Genomic DNA, 26,136 nt, shown 5'->3' on the forward strand with positions numbered 1-26,136 from the left:
CCTCCACCATTTCCCCCCAAGGAGCTCAAAAAGGTGTGCATGGTCCCCCGCCCTCCCATTCCCCCCCCCACAACAATCCTGTGAGGTAGGTTAAAGGTAAAGGGACCCCCGACCATTAGGTCCAGTCGTGACCGACTCTGGGGTTGTGGCGGTCATCTTGCTTTACTGGCCGAGGGAGCCGGCGTACAGCTTCCGGGTCATGTGGCCAGCAGGACTAAGCCACTTCTGGCGAACCAGAGCAGCACACAGAAAAGCCGTTTACCTTCCCGCCGGAACAGTACCTATTTATCTATTTGGACTTTGACGTGTTTTCGAACTGCTAGGTTGGCAGGAGCTGGGATGAAGCAATGGGAGCTCACCCCGTTGCGGGGATTTGAACCGCCGACCTTCTGATCGGCAAGCTCCAGGCTCTGTGGTTTAACCCACAGCGCCCCCCCTCCCATGTGAGGTAGGTTAGGCTGACCCAAAATCACCCAGTGAGCTTCACAGCTGAGAGGGGGTTTGAACCTGGTTCTTCTCCAGTCCTGTTCTGGTCACATCTCCACATCATTCTGCAGCACACAGTTTCTGCCCCAATCCTAGCTCCAGTTTCATGCCAATTCTTCTTCCTTCCCTATAGGAATGTATGGACTTCCCAGGCCCTGGTACTTCCCCTTTCAGAAATCCTACTGGTTGGGAAATGGGCGCACAGAGACATGGGAGTGGACATGGCCCTGGTCACGAACCACCCGCCTGAGCATCATGGAGGAAGACCAAGCTTGTGCCATGGAGAACAGAAGGCTGGGTGAGACAAAGAAGCAGAACTGCCCCATTGGATGGCTGGGGACAGCGTGGAAACATAGAATACAGTACAATCACAACCTCAGCTTATGCAATTTAACTTGCATGGTTGAAGGCCGATCAGTTGAAATTGCACAAGCCAATTTAACTTAAAAACCATTTCCATGCCAGGGAAACCTGGCGCTAAAGAGCTCTTAAGCTCTACCCCTTGCTTACCAAGCAAGGTCCTCTCAGCACACCAGCTCTGGAAGATTTTACAGAAACTCGGTCATCCTGCGAGATCCTGCAAGAGCCCATGTGCTGAGTGGGCCTTTCCCAAATAAGCAAAGTGGAGAGCTCAAAAGCTTCAAAAAGTAAGGATGCTCGCACGGGGTGGTTCCGGGGCAGGGGGCTTTGAGTATATGTGTTTTTCAATATACATATCATCCCTGAAACATAACCCCCACATAAAATGTGATCGTACTGTACCAGCTAGTATTTTGTTGTAGTAGTTGCTATTTGCAAGCTTGCAACTCATGTTGGGGTGGTCTTAGCACTCTGTGTTTTGCGGCATGTTGGCTAGTAACCAGCACACACACCAACGTTTTGGCTTTGCATACAGATGAGACTCGTGGGATTGAGGAGGAGCCGACCCACCTTCCACTGGTGGTTTGTGTGGACAAACTGACCAAGATCTACAAGACAGACAAGAAGTTGGCTTTGAACAAGCTGAGCCTCTACCTCTACGAGAACCAGGTGGTCTCTTTCCTGGGCCACAACGGAGCTGGCAAGACCACAACCATGTAAGTGTGTCAGCTTGGGTTTTGGTGAGCACCAAAATCACAAAACTGCAGGATGGCGGGGGCTGGGCGGCAGGGAGGGGGCAAAGTCCACCAGATACCTTGCTAAATCTGGGCAGATTCTGCCAGTGAGAAAGGAAACTGCCCCAATTATATTTCTCCTCCAGAGACCCTTCACCAGCGTGGCTCTTGCCTCTTGGCCTCCCTCTTCTCCTGCTTCAGCTTCTGCCTCTGATTCTGGACTCCTCTCTGCCACAGACTCTCACTTCTCACTAAACCCTGTTACCCCTTCAGCTTCCAATACTTCCCCTTGCCTCTTTTTTCTCCCTGTGGCCACTCATTGTTGTCCTACCACCAATCCCTGGGCTCTAAGCCTTCCTTTGGTGGTTCCCCAGCTGGTTCCTGTTAGGGAATCATTCTGCCAGAAACAAGTAGAAAGTTTCTAAAAGGTTCCAGAGTTTTCCTCTACATATGGGAGTGGCACTCTGAGCCTAATTAGCGTCAGCTAGAAGTGCCAATAAGAAGAAGACCACTCGGCTTCGTTTTTGCAGACGCCTGATGGCAGATGTCTGACGAAAGAGTGCTGCCTGTAAAAGCTATTGAAGGACTGTTCCTGTAATTTACGAAGTGTGGGAGATAAAGAGAGACTTTTGTTTGAAAGTGTGCTGTTAATTGCTGTTTATTTTAACCATCGAAAATGTATTTGCTACCATAATGCTTGTACCCGGTCTGGGAATAACATCTCTTGACCAAGACTTCACAGAGTTTGTGAGTCATCTTTAGAACAACTTTTGTTATTGTCCACTGCTTCCAGGAAGATTGCTCTGCTAAACAGTTTAAAAGAGTATCTGTGCAGCGAAAGTGTGTGGACAGTAACCTCTAATAGTTCCTTCCACCACTCCTGCATCCAGCCAGTCCATGACATGCAAATACCAATAATAACAACAATATTAACAGCAGTAGCCCTTTCCAGTCCGCTCCCAAAGGCCTGTTGAAATAAAAAAGTCTTCACCTGCCAGCAGAAGGACAGCAAGGAGAGAGCCAGCCTAATTTATCAAATACAATGAAATGAAATAATGAAATGAAATAATGAATCACCTTGTGGCCCCTTCTCTTTGCCCCTGTGTTGATGGACTGTAGGTGGGTGTGGCTTGATGATGTCTCTCCCTCGCTTCCCTCTTAGGTCCATCCTGACAGGCCTCTTCCCTCCAACCTCTGGCTCGGCTACCATTTATGGCCACGACATCCGGACGGAGATGGATGAGATCCGGAAGAACCTGGGCATGTGCCCGCAGCACAACGTGCTTTTTGACAAGCTGACTGTGGAGGAGCACCTGTGGTTCTACTCGCAGCTCAAAGGCATGGCAGAAGAGGAGATACGCAAGGAGATGGACAAGTAGGCAGGCTCAGCCCATCCCTCTCCTCTGCACCGACACTTCCTCTGCAGTCAACAGACCATTATAACATTTTATAGCAATTAATAGATTTAATGAAAAATATACATTAATTCAACTAAAAATGATAATAATGCTAAGCAGTATATTATATATATATATATATATATATATATATATATATATATGGCAATCATGGGTAGTCTAATGATAACGGCTGTATCCAAAAACATTGCCACTTGCTCTGGGATTGGCTAATTGAAGCAGAGCGAGCCTAAGAGATTCAGCAGAGCAGTAAGGGAGGGAGTGTGTAATGGGATATATATAGAGACCTTAGAATTCCTATAACAGACTAGATGACCCTTGGGATCCCTTCCAACTCTGCGATTCTATGATTCTATCTCGTGTATAGCAATTGACCCTGGCAGGGGAGGGAACCCCAGTGGCTGGCAGGAGCAGTGTCCCATGGCTATGTAGGTTGGGGTTGAAGACCTGCACATGCACCCAGAATTCAGAAATGGTGCACAGATGGCTAACCTCATCCTCAGGTCTCCCATAGTATTATTTGTACAACCCAAGACATTAATCCTGCCTGCCCCAACCCAGTGCCCTTGATGAGGACGCAGATGTTTTGGCGTGCCATTCCCACCAGCCAGTTAGCGTGGCAATTTTGTAGTCTGAAACACCAGGTTAAGAGGCGGGGAGACACAAACCAGGTTGGGGTAGGCTCAATTAATCATACTTTGGGGTGGAGAGAGGGGAGGCCAGTATTTGGGAGAGGGGCAAAGGGAATGCTGTCCTCCTCTCATCCCTTTGTGGAGGAGCCCACAAAGTTCTAGGGTCGGACATGGCCACTTTGGAAGACTAAACAACCCACCCATGTCATTGTGTTCCTCCAGGATGATTGAAGACCTGGAGCTGACCCACAAGTGCCACTCCCTGGTGCAGACGCTGTCAGGAGGGATGAAGAGGAAGCTGTCGGTGGCCATCGCCTTTGTCGGAGGGTCCCGGGCTGTCATCTTGGACGAGCCCACTGCTGGCGTGGACCCCTATGCACGGAGAGCTATTTGGGACCTCATCCTCAAATACAAACAAGGTAAGCGAGATAAATGGGTGCTGCCTCACTCTGCTGGGGCTTGACAGGTGGGGTGCGCCAGCTACCCACCCACATCTTTTAAAGCCCTATGTGGCCTAGGAGCCACGTACCTACGGGACCGCCTCTCCTGGTACGCCCTGTGGAGGACCTTAAGGTCCACAAATAACAACACTTTGGAGGTCCCAAGTTGCAAGGTGGTTAGATTGGTCTCAACTAGGGCCAGGGCCTTTTCAGTACTGGCCCCAACTTGGTGGAACGCTCTTGTCACAAGAGACCAGGGCGCTGCGGGACTTGACATCTTTCTGCAGGGCCTGCAAGACAGAGCTGTTCCGCCTGGCCTTTGGTTTGGACTCAGTCTGACCCTTATGTTTACCTCCCCTTACGGTTTTGATCCATGGGCTACTTTTAAAATGAGGCTGCATTTTAAATTGCATTTTAACCTGTATTTTAAATTGGTTTTTTTTTCCCACCCCCCACCCCCATTATGTTTTTATTGTAATTTTACTGGTGTTAGCCACCCTGAGCCCAGCTCTGGCCAGTGAGGGTGGGGTATAAAATTATTATTATTATTATTATTATTATTATTATTATTATTATCCTTTTGCCTTCCCTTGTGTCAGTTCAGCTGACCTTTCTGGAATGCGGTGGTGGGGAGCCAACACTGCAAAGCGGCTTGGCACTGCTTTAAATGCACAGTGTGAATGTGAGCCTTGGGGTGGACAACTAGTTCATCTTTGTGTCAATAAGGAACTTAGAGTCAATCTTCGAGTTGGAAGGGACCCTGAGGGTCACCTAGTCCAACCCCATGCAATTTAGGACTCTCAGCTAAAACATCCCTGACAGATGGCCGTCCAGCTTCTGCTTAAAAACCTCCAATGAATGTGAGTGCATGATGCAGAAGGTTGTCTTTCCCCAGAACATTGTGGTTGAGTAATGTGTCCTTTTGTGAGGGGCTGTTGCCCTGTCCTTCGTGCCTCTGTGACAGCCCCTTTACCTAACCCTAACCCTTTTCTCACAGGAAGGACTATCCTCCTGTCCACGCACCACATGGATGAGGCTGACCTCCTGGGTGACCGCATCGCCATCATCTCTCATGGGAAGCTGAAGTGCTGCGGGTCCCCCCTCTTTCTGAAGAGCACCTATGGTGACGGGTACAAGCTTACCGTCGTTAAGAAGCAGTCGGACGCCCGAGCCAATGCTGGTCAGTGTTGGGTGTCGTGGTTTCAGGGGCTCCAGGACCAGACAACTGTTCTTTGTTTAAAGAGCAATTTGACTCTAGCCCCCCTTGTTTGTTGGTGCTCAATTTCTAACACTCTAGTGCAGACTGCTCCTGTACATGGAGGTTCCATATAGCGGTTTGCATTAGTGGTTGTTGATAGGCTCCTCCTCCTCATCTTCCTGTCCCATATCTTTGTCTAGTTTCCACTTAAAGCCACCTCAGACGGAGGTCTTTATTGGACCACGCAAATCCCATAAGGCTTTTCTGTGTTGTGTGAGGCAGTGCTTATTTTTATCTTTCCTGGTTTTATATGCCATCAGTTTTTTATTGGGTGACACTCCCCAACTATTCTGGGCCCACCAACCCATAAGGATGGAAAGCCATACTTGGGATGGTTAACGATCCCTAAATATAGGAAGCCTTCCTCTTTGGCCAGGTTTAATTGATTAGATGGAAGATGCAGTAAAAACCCAATGGCTGCTGCCCTTGTGACAACTGCTCTATCTAGCATGTCCATTTCTACTGTAGTTTCTGTCAAGGGGCTAGGAAAGGCCTAATACATCCCATCAAACACTCCCTCCCTTGCTGCTCTGCTGAGTCTCTTATGGTCACTCTGCTTCAGGGTCAACCACAGTGCAAGTGACAATGTTTTTTGATACAGCCGTTCTCATTAGAGAAAGTGAATAGAGAAGTTTTCTCCCTCCCTCATGACACTAGAACTTGTGGACATCAAATGAGGTTGAATGTTGGACGATTTATGTCAGAAGAAAGTACTTATTCATGCAGCACATCGTTATAAACTGTAGAACCTCCCTCCTGCAGGGGACAGTGATGGCCACCAACTTGGATGGCTTTAAAAGAGAATTGGACGAATTCATGGAGGAGAGCAATGCCATGAATGACTACTAGCCACAGTGGCCCTGCTCTGCTTCCATGGTTTGAGGCAATAAATGATTCTGAATCTGAAGGCTCTTGTGCTCATGTTTTGCTTGTGGGTTTCCCATTGAAGAATCTGCTTGACCACCATGAAAACAGGATGCTGGACTAGATGTGTCACTGGCCAGATCCAACAGGCTATTCTTATGTCCTTATGTGCTTATGATATGCATATTTGTATTTTTGTTAATGTTCCTGGTTGTAAACTGATATAAGGTGACAGCAAATAAATAATCTTTTTCTCCTTCTCCCCTGCCCCCTCCTCTTCATTTAGAGTCTGGGCAGACCCACAGCTCTCCCTGCCAGTCTTCTATCAGCCCTTGCTCCGAAGCACGAGTCACACAGTTCATCAAGAAGTATGTTGCTTCCTGCCTCCTCATCTCTAACACCAACACAGAGCTCTCCTACATCCTCCCCAGTGAAGCAGTCAAGAAGGGCTGTTTCGAAAGGCTCTTCCAGGTACCAGGCAGTTGGTGAATAAACAAAAGGGGGGTGGACAGGACTAGTTGGCTGGCATCCATCTGTCTCATGTGACAATGGAGGAGTGCACCTTTGGGGGTGAAGTCAAACAGTTGAAGAGTTGCAGCGCCTGCTGTGGCTGTGGAAACTGATATGGGAGAGACGCGTTTTGTTGCAGCTGGGGCAGAGGAAGGCATCCAGTTGTGCTGCTGCAGGTGCACCCGGACGTTTATTCTTTCTGTGTTCCTCCCAGCTGTCATTCCTCCTCTGGACACTGCTGTGGATGCACAACCTGATTGTCTGTCTCCAGGCACTGCGGTCGTTTGCAAGTGATTCCTATATGGGGGGGGGCATTTATGTTGCCAGCCTTCCTGTCCCATTTGCAGACATCTTTAAATTGGGGCATGTAGGGTTTGGTTTAAATTTTGGATCTGTAGTCACACCCTCAAAGGCCTGGGCATGTGAATTACAGGGCTTTGGGGGTTGTTTGGTAGGCACTTAAGAAATGTTTCAAAACAATAATGGATTGTTCATTGGTTTTCTTGTTTGCTTATTGCATAAAACCTAGACGCCGCTTGATTGCAAAAAAAAAGCACCCCCAAAGCATTTTATTTAAGATAAAGCAAGAAAATTATCAATGAGAAAAAGTAACTGCTATAAACCAAAGTTTTCAAAAAGTTCAAACAGTAGACTAGAAACAGAATTAAACTCACCTCAACTTTCTAAACATCTGGGTAGGCTTATTTTAACAAGAATGTTTGTAGCAAGAACCGAAAAAAGTACATACGGTGAAGGTGACTGATCTCCATATTCCTGTGTTGTGATCTCCACTGCTTTCTCCAGCAAACAGAAATTTGCCTTCGAGATTGCCTTGTCCCATGCCCACTCAACCACTTCCATCTGCAGAACCAGCACAGTTACAGTTCCCACATAATATCCATTTCGCACTTGCAAGAAAGTGATCTTTTGGTGTGGCAGCACCCACACACTTCAGAACTCCCTGCCTGTTGACATCAGGCAGACTCCTCCACTGTACTCGTTTTTGGCACTCACTAACATCTTTTGTTTAGATGAGTCTACCCAAATATGTAGAACATTGACATGTGTTTTAATGCAGTTTTTAGAGTATCAGTGATTTTAATTATTTTTTGAATGTTTCAAATAGATGTTTTATTCTTTTTGTGAACTGTTTTTACGAGCTGCCTATGTGAACCCAATAATTAGGTCATGGGCAATAGCTCATCCCCTCTGTTACTCTCCCCAGCAACTGATACTCAGAGGTAGACTGGCTCTGAATGTGGAATATCTCTATAGCTATCATGACTAGGAGCCATTGATAGCCTTCTCATCCGTGATTATTTTTTTTAGCACTCAGTGCTTTTTTTATAGAAAAAAGGTACCAGTTCTCACCATGAAGTTGTTAGAGTGTCACACCTTTAACATGGGGGGTGCCAATACTGTGTACCCTCAAGGACCCCCAGAAGAAGAAAAAGCACTGCTAGCAGCACCCTTTAAATCAGTGGCTATCAGCACGTCTTGTGGCTGGGAATTCCAAAAGGTAGTTGTGCATTGTCTAAAGAATGAGGAAGGCAAGATCAGGGCCTGCTCCAGTCACGCTCTCCCCTCTTTCTGCAGAGCCAACTGCTACCATATTGCATGTGGAAAGGAGCATCTGATGGCAGCTTTGTGAAAGTGTGGTGCCTGATGTATCTGTTGCATTTTTCCTAAATGTAGTTAGCTGCTTTGGAAGACTCTAGTTGAAAAGCAGAATACGAATCTACTAAATAAATGAATGTGTAACTTCATTTTGCCCATCCCAACAGGACAGGTGTTCCACAAATAATATCATACCACGAGGCTTTGACACGGAAACCTTGTGCCTGGGTGGTGTGCTCAAAGAAGGATGCTCTTGGCTGATGCAGAATATTTTGACAGTTAGCAGTGCGTGGTGTCTAGTGGAGGTTAGATGGACACACCTGTGTTGACTCCCCTCTGGTTTCCTCCCATTCTGTTTCTTTAGCACCTGGAGCACAGTTTGGATGACCTAGACCTGACCAGTTTTGGCCTGATGGACACTACCCTGGAAGAGGTTTTCCTCAAGGTCTCAGAGGAAGACCAGTCTCTGGAGAACAGTGATGTCGGTAAGAATCATAGAATTGTAGAGTTGGAATGGACCCTGGCCTGGGGGGTCATCTCATCCAACCCCCTGCAATGCAAAATCTCAACTAATGCCTCCATGACAGATGGCCTCCAAACCTCTGCTTAAAAACCTCCAAGGAAGGACACAACCTCCCCAGGGAGAACGTTCCACTGTGAGAACATTAATCTTATTTTCTTATCCGGCTTTAGACTGAACCTCTTCATGTTCCAATGTCACATCCAAACACATACTGTGGACCTGTCATAGCAAGTCTCAACCTGATGCTTTGCTTTATTTTGTTGTAAAGTATTTCAATTACTTTGTGAACTTAAGAAAGGTTTAAGAAAAAAGGAACCTGCTCATTTGGAGCAAACTGTAAAACCAAATTAAAAGGTGACTGAACTGTAGCTCATAAAACTGACTTTGTACATATTGTTGGGCTCAAACCAAACCCTATTTTCCACTACTCCGCTGTAATCTGAGCTTTTTTTTTTTGGTTGGTAATCCATCAGAGCAAATTTTGTCTCTTAAGGGCAGGGGGTGAGGGAAGCGAGTGGTTGTCTTGAGAGCCTCTCGGGGCATTCTTCTGTGACTGCGCTGAATAAATAACCTTCGCTCTTTCTCCACCCCTTACAGATGTCAAAGAGTCCCAAAAGGACAGCTTCCCTCTGCCCGACTCCCAACTGGGCCCCAAGGCTGAGGCTAACGGGGAACTCCTCCTAGGGGCAGAGACTCTGGAGAAGCCGGAGGCAGACCAGGGGAACCTGCGGGCCTGCTCCCAGCTCACCCAGTCTCAGACGTCACTGCAGTCGTCGTCCTCAGCCGGCTCTGTGAGAGGCGATGAAGGTGGGGCTTATTCGGAGTTCTATGGGGATTACTCTCCGTTGTTTGATAACCCGCAAGACCCTGATAACGCCAGTCTGCAAGGTTTGTAACACGTGAGAGACCTTGCGTGTTCCCCACCCCGGGAGGAGGGCACCGTGGTGTGGCGGGGGGTGGGGGTGGAGAAGAGATCCTACACTGTGGCTGCAGAGGTGTGAGGGGAGAATGTCTCACCTGGAAACCTTAAGGATTTGGGGCCGTTGGCTTAGAATCATAGAACCATAGAAGAGACCCCAAGGGTCATCCAGCCCAACCAATGCAGGAATCTCAGCCAAAGCAATGGAATTTTCCAGCTACTGTATTTTTCGCTCTATAAGACCCACCAGACCACAAGACGCACCTAGTTTTTGGAGGAGGAAAACAAGGAAAAAATATTCTGAATCCCAGAAGCCAGAACAGCAAGAGGGATCGCTGCGCAGTGAAAGCAGCAATCCCTCTTGCTGTTCTGGCTTCTGGGATAGCTGTGCAGCCTGCATTCGCTCCATAAGACGCACACACATTTCCCCTTACTTTTTAGGAGGGAAAAAGTGCGTCTTATAGTGTGAAAAATATGGTAAACCTTCAGCAATATACATAACAGGCATTTTCCATTTCAGTTTCCATTAAACCATTATACTTAACATGATGGGACTCAGCTACAAGTGCTTTCACCCTAACAGGGTGTGGAACTAGCACTTAGAATCATAGAATTGTAGCATTGGAAGGGACCCCCGGGGTCATCCAGTCCAGCCCCCTGCAATGCAGGAATCTCAGCTAAAGCATCCATGACAGATGGCCACCCAACCTCTGCTTAAAAACCTGCAAGGAAGGAGAGCCCACAACTTCCCAAGGGACACCGTTCCACTGTCTTAACACCTCTTACTGTCAGAAAGTTTTTCCGGATGTTTAGTCAGAATCTATTTTCTTGTAACTTGAAGCCATTGGTTTGAGTCCTGCTCTCCAGAGCAGTAAAATGAGCTTGTTTCAGTCCATATTCCATCTGATAGCCCTTAAGATATTTGAAGATGGCCATCATATCTCCTCCCAGTCTTATCTTCTCCAGGTTAAACAAACCCAACTCCCTCAAGGAACCACTAATAGTGGTTTGGGTTTGGTCAGTAAACCAGCTACGAATCCACCTAACAATTACCTCATGCACCCCACATTTTACCAGCTTCCTTGCAAAGATATAATGGGGGACTTTGTCAAAATCAAGATTTTGAAATCAAGATACACTATGTACACAGCATTCCCCTGATCCACCAAGTTTGTAACTCCATCAAAAAAAGAAATGAGAATCGTCTGGCATGACTTGGTTTTGATAAACCCATGTTGAAAAGCATCCCATGCTTAGAAAAGCATCATTTTCTAAGTCCTCACAGACCAAATGTTATCGGTTCAAGGACCTTTTCTGGTATTGATGTCAAGCTCACTGGTTGTTAGTTATCCAGGTCTTCTTCTCCCTTTTTGAAAATGAGGGCAACCTTTGCCTGCCTCCAGTCTGCAGGGGCCTCAACTGTTCTCCAAGAAGTCTCAAAGATCATAGGCAAAGGCTCTGAGATTTCACCTGCAATCTCATTTAGTGTACCCTTGGGTGCAGCCAGGGGTATAGCGCCCCCCCAGCACCCGGTGTACGCCCCCCCCAGTGGGAACAGAGGCCACCATTGGTCAGGGCGTGGAACAGGGCACCCTCAGTGCCCCATCAACCTCTGTGCTCTGTCCCCTCCTGTGCCATCAACCAGTGGGCAGAGGGCGAGGCGCAGAGTGTGAAGAGCACCCTCCACACCCTGCTCCTCCCTTGACTGGTGCTCAGTCAGAGGCGGGGGCTGGGTGAGCGCAAGGAGGGAGTCTGAGGTGGGTCTGATGCTGTTTTTTTTAGAGGGAGGGATCTGTAAGATAAGCTAACAGATTGGTTTGTGAGGCTGCTTCTGCTTGCTCCCCCTGGTGGGCAGGTGGGGAGTGTTGGTTATTTATGGAAACATAAAAAGCCCAGACCTCTGCCCCAAGGGGCTTCCAGTCTAAATATATGAGAGACCACTTCGTGCTCTACAGACCCTTCCAGGTGCTGAGATCATCAGTGGTGGCCCTCTTGGTAGTTCCACAGCCCTCAGAGGTTTGGAGTGGTGGCCCGAGAGAGGGTCTTCTCTGACCCTAAGCTGTGGAATTCCCTCCCCAGAAAGTTGTATCTGGCACCCTCACCATACAGCTTTTGGGGAATGCTAAAGGTTACCGCTGTACCCTGGCCTTTGACACCTGAGATGTGTTTCTTCAGAATCCACCCTGTTTATGTAAATGCAAAGTGCTTCAACTGTGTGTGTGGTGTTTTTTTATTCCGGATTTTAAATTGTTGTAATCCACCATGGGGCCTGCTGGCAAATGCTGGGTGATAAATAAATGTAATAATAATAATAATAATAATAATAATAATAATACAACTCACATCTTATGCGGGGGTTACGTTTCAGGGATGGCATTTAAAGCCAAAATGGTTTAATATCAAAGCACCCACTTGGAACTGACCCTACACAAGCAGACTTGCCTTCTGGAGTGACCCAAACGAGTCTTACCCTCCCCAGCAAGGCATGTAGCTTTTAAGCTCCCTGCATTGCTTACTGGGCTCTTGGAGGCTCTTGCAGAAACTCAGATAGACCCATGAGATCTGCCAAGAGCCCACCATAGTCTGGTAAGCAAGGAGTAGATCTTAAAAGCTCTTTCTTCGCTGGGAAAACCCTGCACAAAAAGAGCTTTTAAAGCTCTCTGCCTTCTGTGCATTTAACATTTGTGATTTTGACCGGCCAGCCGCCCACCGCGTAAAGTTGAAATTGCATGAATTAAATGCGTGTTAAGTTCTATTAAGTAAAGCATTTTGCCAGTGGGGAAGACTGCAGGAGGTGGGGGGGGGCAGGAGAAGGCGCAGGATTCAAAGCACCACATGAATGCCACTCTATGGAGTACCACTCCTATAGGCCCCGTGTCTCTGGGACTTCAATGAGGGCTCCTCTTCTGCCTGTTTTCAGTAGGTGGGGGTCATATATCTGCCTGCAGCCTGTTGTTTTTGGACCCCACCCTATGAGAGAGAGAAAGAGAAGCCTCAGTCTCCCCTCTGCTCTTTCCCGCTGCAGACCCAGAGGCAGACCTGGATGAACATGCGCTGGTGGGGCAGGGAAGCCTCAAACTGGAGGGCTCTTGGCTCAAGCTGCGCCAATTCCACGGGCTCATCGTCAAGCGGTTCCACTGTGCCAAGCGGAACACCAAGGCACTCTTCTCCCAGATCCTGCTGCCTGCGTTCTTCGTCTGTGTAGCCATGACAGTGGCGCTCTCCGTGCCCGAGATAGGTAAGTATACTTCGTTCTGAAGCAGGCTGTGCCCCCAGCGGTCCCCCAAAATACAGAAGGCCAGATTATTAATTGAATGATTTCATTTAGTTTCATTCCATAATATTTATATGCCGCTTGATTGTAGAAGATCTTAAAGCAGTTCACACACACAAAAAAAGAATAGAACATAGTAAGTTTCTTTAGTAAAAACAATTACAACGGTTTTTTAAATAGGCATACCGGCATTCTAAATCTCTGACTAGGCTTGCCTAAACAAAAATATTTTTAAGCAGGTACCAGAAATGTTACAGTGGCAGGGAGTTCCAAAGTGTAGGTGCTGCCACGCTGAAGATTAAGCCTGGTATACTGTAGAGATGAGAGCACTGGGCTGTTTTAACAGTGGCACCTAGACTGTGGATCTCAGTCCCTTGGAGTAATATAACTTCCGTAGTTCAGATTTCTTTTTGGATCTGTTTCAGTTTCAGCGGGGCCTTTGAATTATTGCTACCCTGGTGTTCTAGTTCAGCTGCATGGTCATCATATTTGTTGATTGGACTCTGGATTTTAAAACACTTTTACATAAGCTACTTTGAAGGTCTTTGGGACGGATGCACAGTGTATCTTCTGTTAAAACATCTGCCCTAGATGCCGATATGCTCCTGGGCCAGGTTCAAGGTTCCTGTGTTGATATACAAAGCCCTTGATATGCAAAGCCTTGGGTCCAGGATCCCTTGAGCACCACTTGGCTGCCAAATTCTACACCAGCTGAAGTTTCTGAACCTTCTTCAAAGGCAGCCCCACATAGACCATGTTGCAGTAAGGCTGAGAGTTTAAAAATGAAAAGATGGTGTGCTTTGTGGAAAAACTGGAAGAGATCAGGAAGGGACCAAGAGGTGTTTAGGGGTGGAGGGAATCCTCAGAATATTGGGGGAAGGATTCATATATCCCCACCCCATGCATTTTAGTGCTTAAATTGGGGGTATCTCTTAGAGCTTCAAAGCAGCTGTAACAAATGTTGTTTGTTTCACAGGAGACCTACCTCCTCTCATCCTCTCGCCGTCCCAGTACCACAACTACACCCAACCCAAAGGCAACTTCATCCCATATGCCAACGAGGAACGGCGCGAATACCGGTGAGAGCTCTGTCATGCCACCTTTTCCAGATCTGGACCCAGAAGCCATAGGGACTCTGGTGACGCTTTATTTTTCTGAAAGGTTGCATGCAGAGAAAGAAGAATTCTTTTCCAGCTACAACTTTGTTTGTGATGGGAAAAGAAGCCTGAGTAGGATTTCACATGGGAGTCACCAAGGCAGTTCACGTTCCGAGGCCAGAATATCCAACAGATATTTTTGTACATCTTAGATAGTCTTGAGGGGGTGAGGTACCATCTGTGCTGCATCTTTAACATATTTTCCTTGATGTTATAATACGCCGTAAATTTCATATTTGTTCTCCAAAGATTTCCCCATTTGGTCATCATTATTGGGCAGCCAATATCCTGTGCCCATCTAATCATTGTTTTAAAAGCTCTCAGCTCTCTCTCCCACCCACCTTGCTTTCTAACTGATATTACTCTTTTCTGTGAACCGCCCTGAGACCTCTGGGTACAGGGTGGTATAATGCTAATAATAATAATGCTAATAATAATAATAATAATAATAATAATAATAATAATAATACTACTACATACCCTCCTCTGGCAGGTTCAAGCAGTCAGCGGATGCGAAGCCCCAGCAGTTGGTTGAGACCTTCTACCGTCCCTCGGGGGTGGGGGCAACCTGTGTGCTCAAGACGGCTTTCAACAGCACATTGGACCAGCTGGTGCAGTCCCTGAACCTCAACAGCAATGAGTCGAAGATGCTGGCAGCAAAGTACTTTGATGCTATGTGCGTGGATTCCTTCACCCAGGGCCTGCCCCTCTCCAATTTTGTGCCGCCCCCTCCGTCACCTGCCCCTTCCGACTACCCCTTCTCCCTGGACGAGGACTTGCTGAGAGCCTGGAACTCCACCACTTACCCCTCCACTGTCAGAGGTAAAGTTTGGGAATCTGCCATGCTGGGTTGAAGCTTTGGGTTGGAAATTCAAATTGAGTGGTAGCACTATTTGGGTACCTGGAAGCAGGAGTAGAAAAGGGATTTCAGAGCATGTTCCCAACTGCAGCTAAAATGCCTTACTTACTGGCAAGGCCAGCTCTGGGAGATGTTGTGGGGCCATGCCAGAGCCAACATGCCACGAAGGTCTTGCTCAGTAAGCCAGGCTGAACTCTTAAAAGCTCTTTTTGTGCCGGGAAGATCTTCCATGGATTTAATTTGCACGGTTTTGACAGCCTTCAACCGCACAAGGTTGAAATTGCACAAGTTACATGCTCATAGATGTCACCGTACTATATAGATACAGATACAGTGGTACCTCTGGTTGCGAACGGGATCCGTTCCGGAGGCCCATTCACAACGTGAATAGAACGCAACCCGCAGCAGTGCGTCTGGACACACACAGGTTGCGATTTGCCGCTTCTGCACATCCGCATGACGTCATTTTGCGTGTCTGCACATGCGCGAGCAGTGAAACCCGGAAGTAACCCTTTCTGGTACTTCCGGGTCGCTGCAGGACACAACCTGAAAAAACGTATCATGAAGCAAAGTAACATGAGGTATGACCGTATACCTAATTTTTAACAGAATGCATGGAGGTCCCTTCGTTCTTCAGTTGGGACACAGCACAGGAAGGAATAATCCTTGTGCTTAACCCAGCTCCTTTGCTCTTCCCCTCACAGAGACGGTCACTTCTGCCCCATCACTGGCCAGCATCATCCATGAGCCCATCAAATGCACTTGCTCTATGCAGGGCACTGGCTTTTCCTGCCCCAGCGGAGTCGGGGGCCACCCACCACAGAGGAAGGTTGTGACAGGCGACATTCTGGTGGACATTACTGGGCGCAACGTCTCAGAGTACTTGCTGTATACGTCAGACCGCTTTCGGCTGCATCGGTAGGGGTGGGCGTGTTGGGGAGGGAGGGGATTGAGGCAGCTGTCTGTCTCAAGACAGGGCCTTTTCTGTGGCTGCTCCCATATGGCAGGATCCCCTTCCAAAGGAGGCCAGATTGGCTCCCTCCTTGTTATCCTCCCACCTGGCAGGCTAAGGTGTTGACAGTCAGAGCAAACAGCATTTAAATGCTGGTTTTAAATGTGTTCGATTGTAATTGTTTTGGCAAATGTGCTTTTTTTGCTTTGCATTTTGCAATGATGTTTTTAAATGCTAGAAGGCGCCTTGAATTCCAACTTAGGAGAAGAGCAGGGTATAAATGCAATAAATAATAGTAATCTGTCTCTGCCATTTTGTTTTGGTTTGCTCAGTCTGAGGGCAGCCTAGGCAGCAGTGGAGGCTGGTCCGTGAGGTCCACCAGCTTTAGTCTGCCCTCACCTAGCTCCTCACCTGCCTGCCTTTTTACAACTAGCCAAAGGGTTATTTTGGCCCTGTCTTCACCGCTTTTGACCCTTCCAGTCCCAATGGGCCACGTGGCCCCACTGCGCCTCAGTTTTGCAAAATTTAAACCCTTTGTACTGGTGTGAGCTCTGCATTTCTGCTCTGCTGTCTCTTCTCGCACAGGTACGGAGCAATGACCTTTGGCAATCTCCTGAAATCCATACCAGCATCCTTTGGGGCCAAAGCTCCTCCCATGGTGCAGAAGATTGCTGTTCGGAGAGCTGCCCAGGTATTCGCTTTTTAAAATAAAAATATTTCTATAGCCTGCCCTTCATCGATACAGATACTTGATAAAGTAGCAACCACCACCATGAAATAAATAAAGCAGCTGCAGCCAGCAGAGCAGGCTAAACGTGGAACCAAAGGTAGGAGGACCATAGTTGTCCTTCTGTTTCATTTTGATCAGAATAGAGATCCATCTTCAGTATAGTAGATAAGGATGTTGGGCCAGAACCTGGTGCTCCCCAGAAGTTTTGGACTACAACTCCCAGGCAGCACAGCCATGCTGAAGGAGATATTACAGCTTTGCTTGTTGGAGGGTGATGGGAATTGTAGTCCAAAGGCTCAGGAGGCCATCAGGTTGGAGAAGGCTGTAGTAGTGTGTGTGGTTTGGGAGCTGCATGGCCAGGGAAAAAACAATGCTGTCCAGGGTTGTAAAGACTGCAGAGAGAATAATTGGGTGCACTCTTCCCACCTTGGATCAAATCTATGCTGTCAGGTGCCATAAGAAAGCTGCAGAGATAGTGCAGGATAGTGCACACCCCAGAAATGATCTCTTTCAGCTTCTGCCTTCTGGAAGAAGGTACAGGGTTATAAAGACTAGGACTAGCTGCCTGAGAAACAGTTTCTACCCAAATGCAATTCTGGTTCTAAACGCAGTATGAGGAGTCTCTATAGTATATTGTATTTTAAAATGGGGTTTCAGAGTTTTTAGGGGTTTTTGAATGTCTTATGTAGATTTTTCAATTTCATTGTTCTGTATGGGACAATGACAATAAAGATATCATATCGTATCGTAGAGCCAGGATGGTTTGGGTTCAAATCTCAGATCAGCCATGAAGCTAATTGGGAGGCTTTAGGGCAATCACAATATTTTGCATAACCTACCCCTCCGGATTGCTGCGTAGATAAAATGTGGCTGCCGGTCTGTGCTCCTGTTAACAGAAGAGCAGCTTTGCTCAGAAATATTTAATCTCTCTCCCCCACATCTCTCTTTGCCCAGGTTTATTACAACAACAAGGGCTACCACAGCATGCCTACGTACCTCAACACCCTCAACAATGCCATCCTCCGTGCCAACCTGCCCAAGACCAGGGGGAACCCTGCTGCCTATGGTGAGCTAGTCAGCCCTTGTGTGTTGAAATTGGGGAGTGGGTTGAAAGGCAGAAGATACTCAGGACTGTATCTAAACTTCTGGACGTAGCTAGATTTTGTTTTATTTGTTGATTTCCACTTAGCTGCTCTTAACACTGTGATGGTGAAAGTCTGTTTAATATTTTAGGAGGCCCCTTGCAAGTGTGCCTCTCTGCTCCTTACATCGGTTTTGGATGGTCCATCTGTGGAAGATGCTCTTTGATCAGAAAGATGTTGAAAAGAAAAGATTCTAGGAAAAGAAGCTTGTGTCTGCATGGGCTTACTTGAATGGCTCTTATTTTGCGGAATGGGAGCACCATGTCAAAGGAGTGTCTTACTTGTAGGCCTTCCACAGCCTGGTGCTCCCCCCCCCCAATGTTTTGGACCACAGATCCCATCAGCCATCCAGAATTTCCTGGTTGGGGCTGATGGGAATTGTAGTCCAAAACATCTGAAAAGTGCCAGATTGGAAATGGCTGGTTTTGGCTACATTTTCTTGCCATTCTGGAGTGCAAAGCAGTTCATCCAATTCCTGTTCTTCTCCTCTTACACTCCAGGTATCACCCTGACCAACCACCCGATGAACAAAACCAGTGCCAGCCTCTCCTTGGATTACCTGTAGGTATCCATTTATTTACCGGTACCTTTGCTTCAAATTTTAAAAAGAAATTGGGAGTGGGTTTGGTTCTTTGAACTGAGAGTGTGCTACGTGCTTTTTCTTTCCTTTTTAAAAAGAGAATAATAATTTTATCATTTATACCCTGCCCATCTGGTTGGGTTTCCCCAGCAGAATGATATAAACAAAAGGGTAAGGGGAAGAGCTGGAAGAGTTGTCTTCATCCCCTCCTTTGTTTATATTATTCTGCAGCTCCTCACAGCCCTAGTCAACATGGCTGTGGTCCCCTCAGCCAAAATATCCTATGGCCATGTTGGCTCATGCGCGTTGTGGTCCAAAACGTCTGGAGGATACTAGGTTGGGAAAGGCTGGATTGAAGGGGTCAGCTCAGTAGTACACATGCTTTGTTTGCAGAAGGACATGGGTCCCATCGCCAGCAAAGTCTCTTGAATAGCAGGCAACAGGAAGACTCTTCTTTCTTCCTGAGACCTTAGAGCAGGGTGGTTCAACCCATGAGGCCTTTTTTTGGCAGCTCTTGGTGGGTGTGGAGGACTCTCTGGTCCTGAATGGGGTAACTGTGCCCCTGAAGGACCAGGTGTGCAGCCTGGGAGTCATTCTGGACTCACAGCTGTCCATGGAGGCGCAGGTCAATTCTGTGTCCAGGGCAGCTGTTTACCAGCTCCACCTGGTACGCAGGCTGAGACCCTACCTGCCCGCAGACTGTCTCGCCAGAGCAGTACATGCTCTAGTTATCTCCCACGTAGACTACTGCAATGTGCTCTATGTGGGGCTACCTTTGAAGGTGACCCGGAAACTACAACTAATCCAGAATGTGGCAGCTAGACTGGGAGCAGCCGCTGAGACCATATAACACCGGTCTTGAAAAACCTACACTGGCTCCCAGTACGTTTCCGAGCACAACTCAAAGTGTTGGTACTGACCTTTAAAGCCCTAAATGGCCTCGGTCCAATATACCTGAAGGAGCGTCTCCACCTCCATCGTTCTGCCCGGACACTGAGGTCCAGCGCCAAGGGCCTTCTGGCGGTTCCCTCGCTGCAAGAAGCCAAGTTACAGGGAACCAGGCAGAGGGCCTTCTCGGTAGTGGCACCCACTCTGTGGAACGCCCTCTCACCAGATGTCAAAGAGAAAAATAACTACCAAACTTTTATAAGACATCTGAAGGCAGCCCTGTTTAGGGAAGCTTTTAATGTTTAATAGGTTATTGTATTTTAGTGTTTTGTTGGAAGCCGCCCAGAGTGGCTGGGGAAACCCAGCCAAATGGGCAGGGTATAAATAATAAATTATTATTATAAAAAATATCTTAAATCCTTAAACATTTACTTTTTGTGTCATGTGTTGTTAACAAAGCACATACATCTGTTTATGCAGTAAATTTGTTAAATAATTAATTATATTAAATCTATTACTTGTTTTTAGTTATACATATTTAATTAAATATATTGTGTATATTAAATATATTGTGAACACTTTAATTTACAATATGGAAGTTTAACTCAGTGTGTGGCCTCTGCAGGTTCTATGTCAAAGTATTCTTACAGCCCACTTGGTATGAAAAGTTGGACCGCCCTGCCCTAGACCGTTGCTGCCAGCCAAAGTAGATAATCATGGGATAGATGGACAAATAGTCTGGCCTGGTCTAAGGCAGCTTCTGGTGTTGCTTAGCAGGTTGCCCCTCATCAAATAAACGACCTTTAGTCTGCAGTGCCAGTCACACTTATTGGAACTCCTTGGGGCTTGCCCCTGAGTTGACGGGGAGGGCTTTGCACTCTAGATTTATCCTACCAATTAAGTGGATCAGAGGCCATCACACTCATTTAGAAATGCGTGTTTCTTGCTACATAGTCCCCATAGCCTATAGCAGATTGCATAATGGTACCTGGATTTATTGCCCTGCCTCTTTCTCCTCCTTTAGCCTGCAGGGCACCGACGTGGTTATCGCCATCTTCATCATTGTGGCCATGTCCTTTGTGCCGGCCAGCTTCGTGGTCTTCCTGGTGGCAGAGAAGTCCACCAAAGCCAAGCACCTCCAGTTTGTGAGCGGCTGTGACCCAGTGATCTACTGGCTGGCCAATTACGTCTGGGACATGGTATCTTCACAAAGCTTTTATTATTATTATTGTTGTTGTTGTTGTTTTAAATCTGATCCAGAAAAGTAGTTCGTGTTCTCACTTGTTTGGTTGGTTGATTGTAGCATTTCTACTCTGCTGTATAGCCATAAAGGCTCTTTAAGTTCCTTATATACAATCAATTGAAACAAGAAAGTCCCTGCCCCTGCAGGCTTACAATCTTAAAAAGAGGGGAAAGCACAACACACGAGGGGAAAGGGGCAGGGAGAGAAGGGGGGCGGAAATCAAGCTCAGACACTAATTCAGGGGTCTGCTAGGTTTACCTCGCCTGGGCCGGTTCACTCCAGCAGAGATCCCTCCATATTCCGGATTGCACGCCCGATTTCTGGCGTCTGCGCAGACGTGGTTTTCGGCGCCGCAAAAGCGAGTCCCCGTGCCGCGCTGCACCGGTTTAGCGCAGTGCACAGGGACTCGCCGAGCGAGTGGCTCGGTTTGGGGGCAGCTCGTGGGCTGGTTAAACGACCCCCATGGGCCGCTTGTGGCCCGTGGGCCTTAGGTTGCCGGCCCCTCCACTAATTCTTCAATAGTTGTTCTTATAATGACCAGCTGGCACAGTTCAGCAGCAAGAGGTGTCTGGTGGAGCTGGGCTTTTGTCAAAGCTGATGAAAGGAGACTTCTGCTTCCTATTCCTCCTGCTGAGGAAGCCTCAAGTCAGGGGAGAGGAGCTGGCCTCTCACGTCAGAGCCAACGGAGAGAAATCTTGTGTAGCCAGGTTGGGGGAAGCCTTCCCCTGGTATGTCTTGAAGTTGCTGTGAATGAGACTAATATTGTTATTTCATTTGTATGCTGCCCTTTGTCAGAAGGCCAGAGGCCAGTTTATAAAATGCAACACAAACGTTGCCACATAATATCTGTGCAGCTTAAACCCCAGGGCAATTATATAAACACAATTTATAGCAGTAAGAAATGTATAGTGAAATACAGATTCTCTTCAAAAGCAGCAGCATAAAAATTAAGGGATCGGACAGTCTCGCCAGAGTGGTGCATGCTCTAGTTATCTCCCGCTTGGACTGCAGCAATGCGCTCTACATGGGGCTACCTTTCAAGGTGACCAGAAAACTATAACTAATCCAGAATGCGGCAGCTAGACTGGTGACTGGGGGCGGCCGCCGAGACCACATAACACCGGTCTTGAAAGACCTACATTGGCTCCCAGTACGTTTCCGAGGACAATTCAAAGTGTTGGTGCTGACCTTTAAAGCCCTAAACGGCCTCGGCCCAGTATACCTGAAGGAGCGTCTCCACCTCCATCGTTCTGCCCGGACACTGAGGTCCATCTCCAAGGGCCTTCTGGCGGTTCCCTCATTGCAAGAAGCAAAGCTACAGGGAACCAGGCAGAGGGCCTTCTTGGTAGTGGCGCCCGCCCTGTGGAACGCCCTCCCATCAGATGTCAAAGCGATAAATAACTACCTGACATTCAGGAGACATCTTAAGGCAGCCCTGTTCAGGGAAGTTTTTAATGTGTGATATTTTAGTGTATTTTTGGGTTCTATGGAAGCCGCCCAGAGTGGCTGGGGAAACCCAGCCAGATGGGCGGGATACAAATAATAAATTATTATTATATTATTATAAAATCAGCAGCAGGGTATCTAAAATACAAACACAGTTGCACAAATACATAATCTCCTTTCTATGCAAAAGTGGCTCTTGGTTCTGGCTGCCCACAGAAAATGAGAGACCCTCCCGGCCTCTCGCCCTGGGAAATCTTCACTTCCTTGACTCTCACTCAGAGTCCTTCCACTTTCTGTCTGCTGTTTTCATGTCAGAAAACGCAGGATTGAATAGCAGGGGTTGTGGTGGTGATGCAAAGCCTCTCCTTCTATAGACTCTCTGTTCTCATGCTTTCCTTACCTTTTCTTCCCTCCTGCAGTTGAATTACCTGGTCCCAGCAACCTGCTGCATTATCATCCTCTTTGTCTTTGACCTGCCAGCATACACCTCGCCCACCAACTTTCCAGCTGTGCTCTCCCTCTTCCTGCTTTATGGGTACGTTGACACAAACAGCAAAACTGGGGCCTTGCATTGTCCTTGTGGGCATCCAGAATGATCTTCAGAGAGAGGGAGGATGAGGGGTTATCCCTGTTCCCTCTGTTTTGGTGACACTACCATGTTCAGGGGCAGTCTACCTTAGAGAACCAGATATTGGGAACATGCTAGGGAGGGCAATTGCCTTCCTGCCTTGCTCACAGGCTTCCCATTGGGGCATCTGGTTGGCCACAGTGGGAAGCAGGATGGAGTTGCTTTGGACAGTGCAAATACTTAAGCTTTTTGGCCAGACTCTGCCTCTGTATATATGGTTTCCAATTGTACAAAAATATCATAACGACCAGATTTGGCTGCATGAACCAAATGTTTATCAGATTATCTGAGGGTCTGCAATGAATAAAATCATCAACCGTGATTTAGATTGAATCACCTTTTTTGATTCATTAAATGATGGTAATAAAAACAGGGCAGTCAGCTACTTTCCTATTTCAGAGAGTTCTTTATGGACCCAGAAAGGCTGTATATAGCAGTGCTCCTGCCAGAGGTGAAAATTTGCCTCCTTAACAGCACCACCTCTCAATTTGCCTCTTAATGATCTCTCTCTTTCCACTCTGCCCCACCCCCCTCCAGCTGGTCCATCACCCCCATCATGTACCCAGCATCCTTCTGGTTTGAGGTGCCCAGCTCAGCTTACGTCTTCCTAATCGTCATCAACCTGTTCATTGGCATCACTGCCACCGTGGCCACGTTCCTGCTGCAGCTTTTTGAGCACGACAAGGTGAGCGGGACTCGGGCGAGAGGTGGTGGAAAAGTTATAGCCTTGGCTCTCCCATGAGGCTGCCTTGGGGAGCCATTTTGAACAGGGAAACTCTGATCTACTCTCATACTTGCTCTTCGTTTGTAAGAAATTGATCTTTTAATGCAGCAGCACCCAAACTTTGGAACTCCCTGCCTGTTGACATCAGGCAAGCACGTTCATTGTGCCCTTTAGTGCCTGCTAAAAATATTTTTGTTTAGGGAAGCCAACCCAGATATGTAGAACATTGATTGATGTGTGTTTTAGTTTTGGTTTCACTTTATCGCTGATTTAACTTTTTTAAAGTTTTAAATAGTTGTTTTTAACTCTTTTTACTGATAATTTTGTTCCTTTGTTCTGTTTGTGAATTTTATGAAATGAATAAATAGATATACAAAGCATGATGGGTGACTTTAAAGGTTATTGTTTACAGATTAGATACACATTTGTTCTGACCCGTCTCTGGGGACCTTCTTATGTCTTCTTTCCATAGGACCTGAAAGTAGTGAACAGCTACTTAAAAAGCTGCTTCCTGATTTTCCCAAACTACAACCTGGGCCATGGGCTGATGGAGATGGCCTATAACGAATACATCAACGAATACTATGCTAAGATTGGTAAATTTCGCAGCCTGCTTAAGCACCCTTTGCTTAGTTTTTTTATATGGATTAGTCCAGCCTTTGCTAACCTGGTGCCCTACAGATGTTTTAGACAATAACTTCCAAAAGCCAGAAACCAGTGCAGGCCTTGTGGGGTGATGGGAGTTGTAGCCCAAAATGCCTGGAGGTCACCACTTGGCAAAGGATGGCTTGGCACCTTTTACAGCCATGACTTAGTCCTGGGACATGTGGACCTCTAGTGGAGGGGGAAAGAGTTTATGAACAGGTGCAGAGTGTCTTGTCTATCTGCCACCAATCAAGTAACTACAACCAGCGTCGAAAGAGGGGCTTCCTATGAGCACATCCTTGGCACGGATTGCTTTTTAAGGAATAAAGCAGGGGGCTTTTGCTAATCAAAGCCCTAAACAGGCCAGAACAGTTGTTTGGCTTCAGAGCGGGTGAATAGAAACAGGAACTGCTATATCTGATGTTACTCAGAAGAACATAGGAAAAGCCTATTGGATCTGGCTATCTAGTACAACCAGATGTTTGTGGAAATGGGCAAGTAGGACCCAAGCACAAGACCCTCTCCCCTCCTGTGGCAACTGGTATTTAGAAGCATTCATCATGGCTGCTAGCCATTGAAAGCTTTCTCTACATTTCACCCCCAATGCTCTTTTAAAGCCATCCAGGTTGGTTGGTGGCCATCACTGTCTCCTCCGAGAGCAAGTTCCAAAGTTTTAGCTATGTTCTGTGGGAATAAGTCTTTCCTTTTATCCATCCTGAATAAGAAGTGGACCCATTGGATTGGGTGGGCGTGTCTAACTTAGGACCATTGTTTTCAGTAAGCCTTGAGTAAAATTCAGTTGGGGATAAACCAGTGAGAGTCCAGCAAGAGGGAATTTTTTGGTGCATCTTCATCCATTAGTTCTACTTTTGTGTGTCCTCTCACCTTAGGGCAATTTGACAAAATGAAGTCACCATTCGAGTGGGACATCGTGACCAGGGGCTTGGTTGCCATGACGATTGAAGGCTTTGTGGGCTTCTTCATCACCATCATGTGCCAGTATAATTTCTTCCGGAAACCACAGTAAGCATGGAGGGGGTGGATGGGCCACTGGTGGCATCATCAATATGCCAAAGGTTCTTATTGTTGGTATTATGGGACATCACCCATAACCTGTTTGGGTTTGTGCTAAGCAGGCAAACCACCTGTTGGGTTTCTTTACAGCTAAAAATCCTGTCTTTGGGTCCAGCACGTTTCCAGACACCCAGTTAAGCAGAGTAAACACAGCAACAAAACATGTAGGAGCTTCCAAGTCAGACATGGAGCAATAATTCCATTACAGACAGCAATACTTTTACTGTCAGTTTTTAAGCATAATGGTTACAAACTATGCAAACTTCTACCGGAGCCCCTGTAGAGGTCCTCTTTGAAGTTGCAAGCCTTACCCTAGAGAGCTTCAAGGCCCTCCCTGCCTCTCTTATATCCTTCCTGTTCAAGAGACAGGATGAGACTAAACAATATCTCAGTCCAGTCCAGGAGCTGCGCGTGTGTAAGGACAGTGTTCACAACATTGACTTTGGCACCTGCAGTAAACAGTTCAGCATTCTGGCAGCTTCTGGAATTTTCACGAACTCGCTGTAACTTCTTGTTTCTGGGAATGATTGGATGACACTCACCCCAACACTTATGTGACATAATAGTTAGAGTAGGGTCCTGCCAGCTAGGGATGATGGGATTTGTAGTCCAACAACAGCTGGGGACCCAAATTTGAGAAACAATGTGTTAGAGTTTCGGACTAGAATCCGGGCAACAGAGGTTCTAGTTCCCACTCAGCCATGAAGCTCAGTGAGTGAGCTTGGGCCAGCCACTGCCTCTCAGTCTAAGCTACCTCACAGGGTTACTGTGATGATAAAATGGGAATAGGGAAAACCATGTTCACTGCCTTGCGCTGCTTGGAGAAAAAGATGGGATATAAATAGAATCAATTAATTAATTTTGCATTTTTATGTGACCCTATCAAATTTCTATTCCCCAAGCCAATACATGAACCTGTCCTTTGAAATTTGCACTTCTGAAAACTGTGTGGTCTAGTTCTCTAACCTGAAAGGCCTACACAAATTGCAGGTGAAAACGTCTATTTTAGGATAAGTGCATATGGTAATTGTCT

The 26,136-nt window shown here is 47.0% G+C and overlaps 1 protein-coding gene across 2 annotated transcripts in view; it reads left to right on the forward strand.

Annotated features, from left to right (window-relative positions):
- Positions 1-26,136, forward strand: part of ABCA2 (ATP binding cassette subfamily A member 2) — a 104,934-nt gene that overhangs the window by 64,704 nt on the left and 14,094 nt on the right. Inside the window, exons 21-40 of one of the 2 annotated variants that reach the window (XM_053374978.1) lie at positions 620-784; positions 1,382-1,562; positions 2,743-2,955; positions 3,853-4,049; positions 5,068-5,250; positions 6,479-6,663; positions 8,684-8,804; positions 9,440-9,730; positions 12,787-12,999; positions 14,012-14,114; positions 14,686-15,014; positions 15,756-15,969; positions 16,589-16,694; positions 17,688-17,799; positions 18,376-18,436; positions 20,368-20,542; positions 22,452-22,567; positions 23,198-23,345; positions 23,857-23,980; positions 24,920-25,052. In XM_053374978.1, coding sequence (XP_053230953.1) covers positions 620-784; positions 1,382-1,562; positions 2,743-2,955; positions 3,853-4,049; positions 5,068-5,250; positions 6,479-6,663; positions 8,684-8,804; positions 9,440-9,730; positions 12,787-12,999; positions 14,012-14,114; positions 14,686-15,014; positions 15,756-15,969; positions 16,589-16,694; positions 17,688-17,799; positions 18,376-18,436; positions 20,368-20,542; positions 22,452-22,567; positions 23,198-23,345; positions 23,857-23,980; positions 24,920-25,052 — 3,370 coding nt within the window. The remainder of the gene's footprint in view (positions 1-619; positions 785-1,381; positions 1,563-2,742; positions 2,956-3,852; positions 4,050-5,067; positions 5,251-6,478; positions 6,664-8,683; positions 8,805-9,439; positions 9,731-12,786; positions 13,000-14,011; positions 14,115-14,685; positions 15,015-15,755; positions 15,970-16,588; positions 16,695-17,687; positions 17,800-18,375; positions 18,437-20,367; positions 20,543-22,451; positions 22,568-23,197; positions 23,346-23,856; positions 23,981-24,919; positions 25,053-26,136) is intronic. The other variant, XM_053374979.1, reaches the window with a different exon arrangement.

This window comes from Podarcis raffonei, chromosome Z, assembly GCF_027172205.1.
Source record: "Podarcis raffonei isolate rPodRaf1 chromosome Z, rPodRaf1.pri, whole genome shotgun sequence".
Taxonomy (NCBI): domain Eukaryota; kingdom Metazoa; phylum Chordata; class Lepidosauria; order Squamata; family Lacertidae; genus Podarcis; species Podarcis raffonei.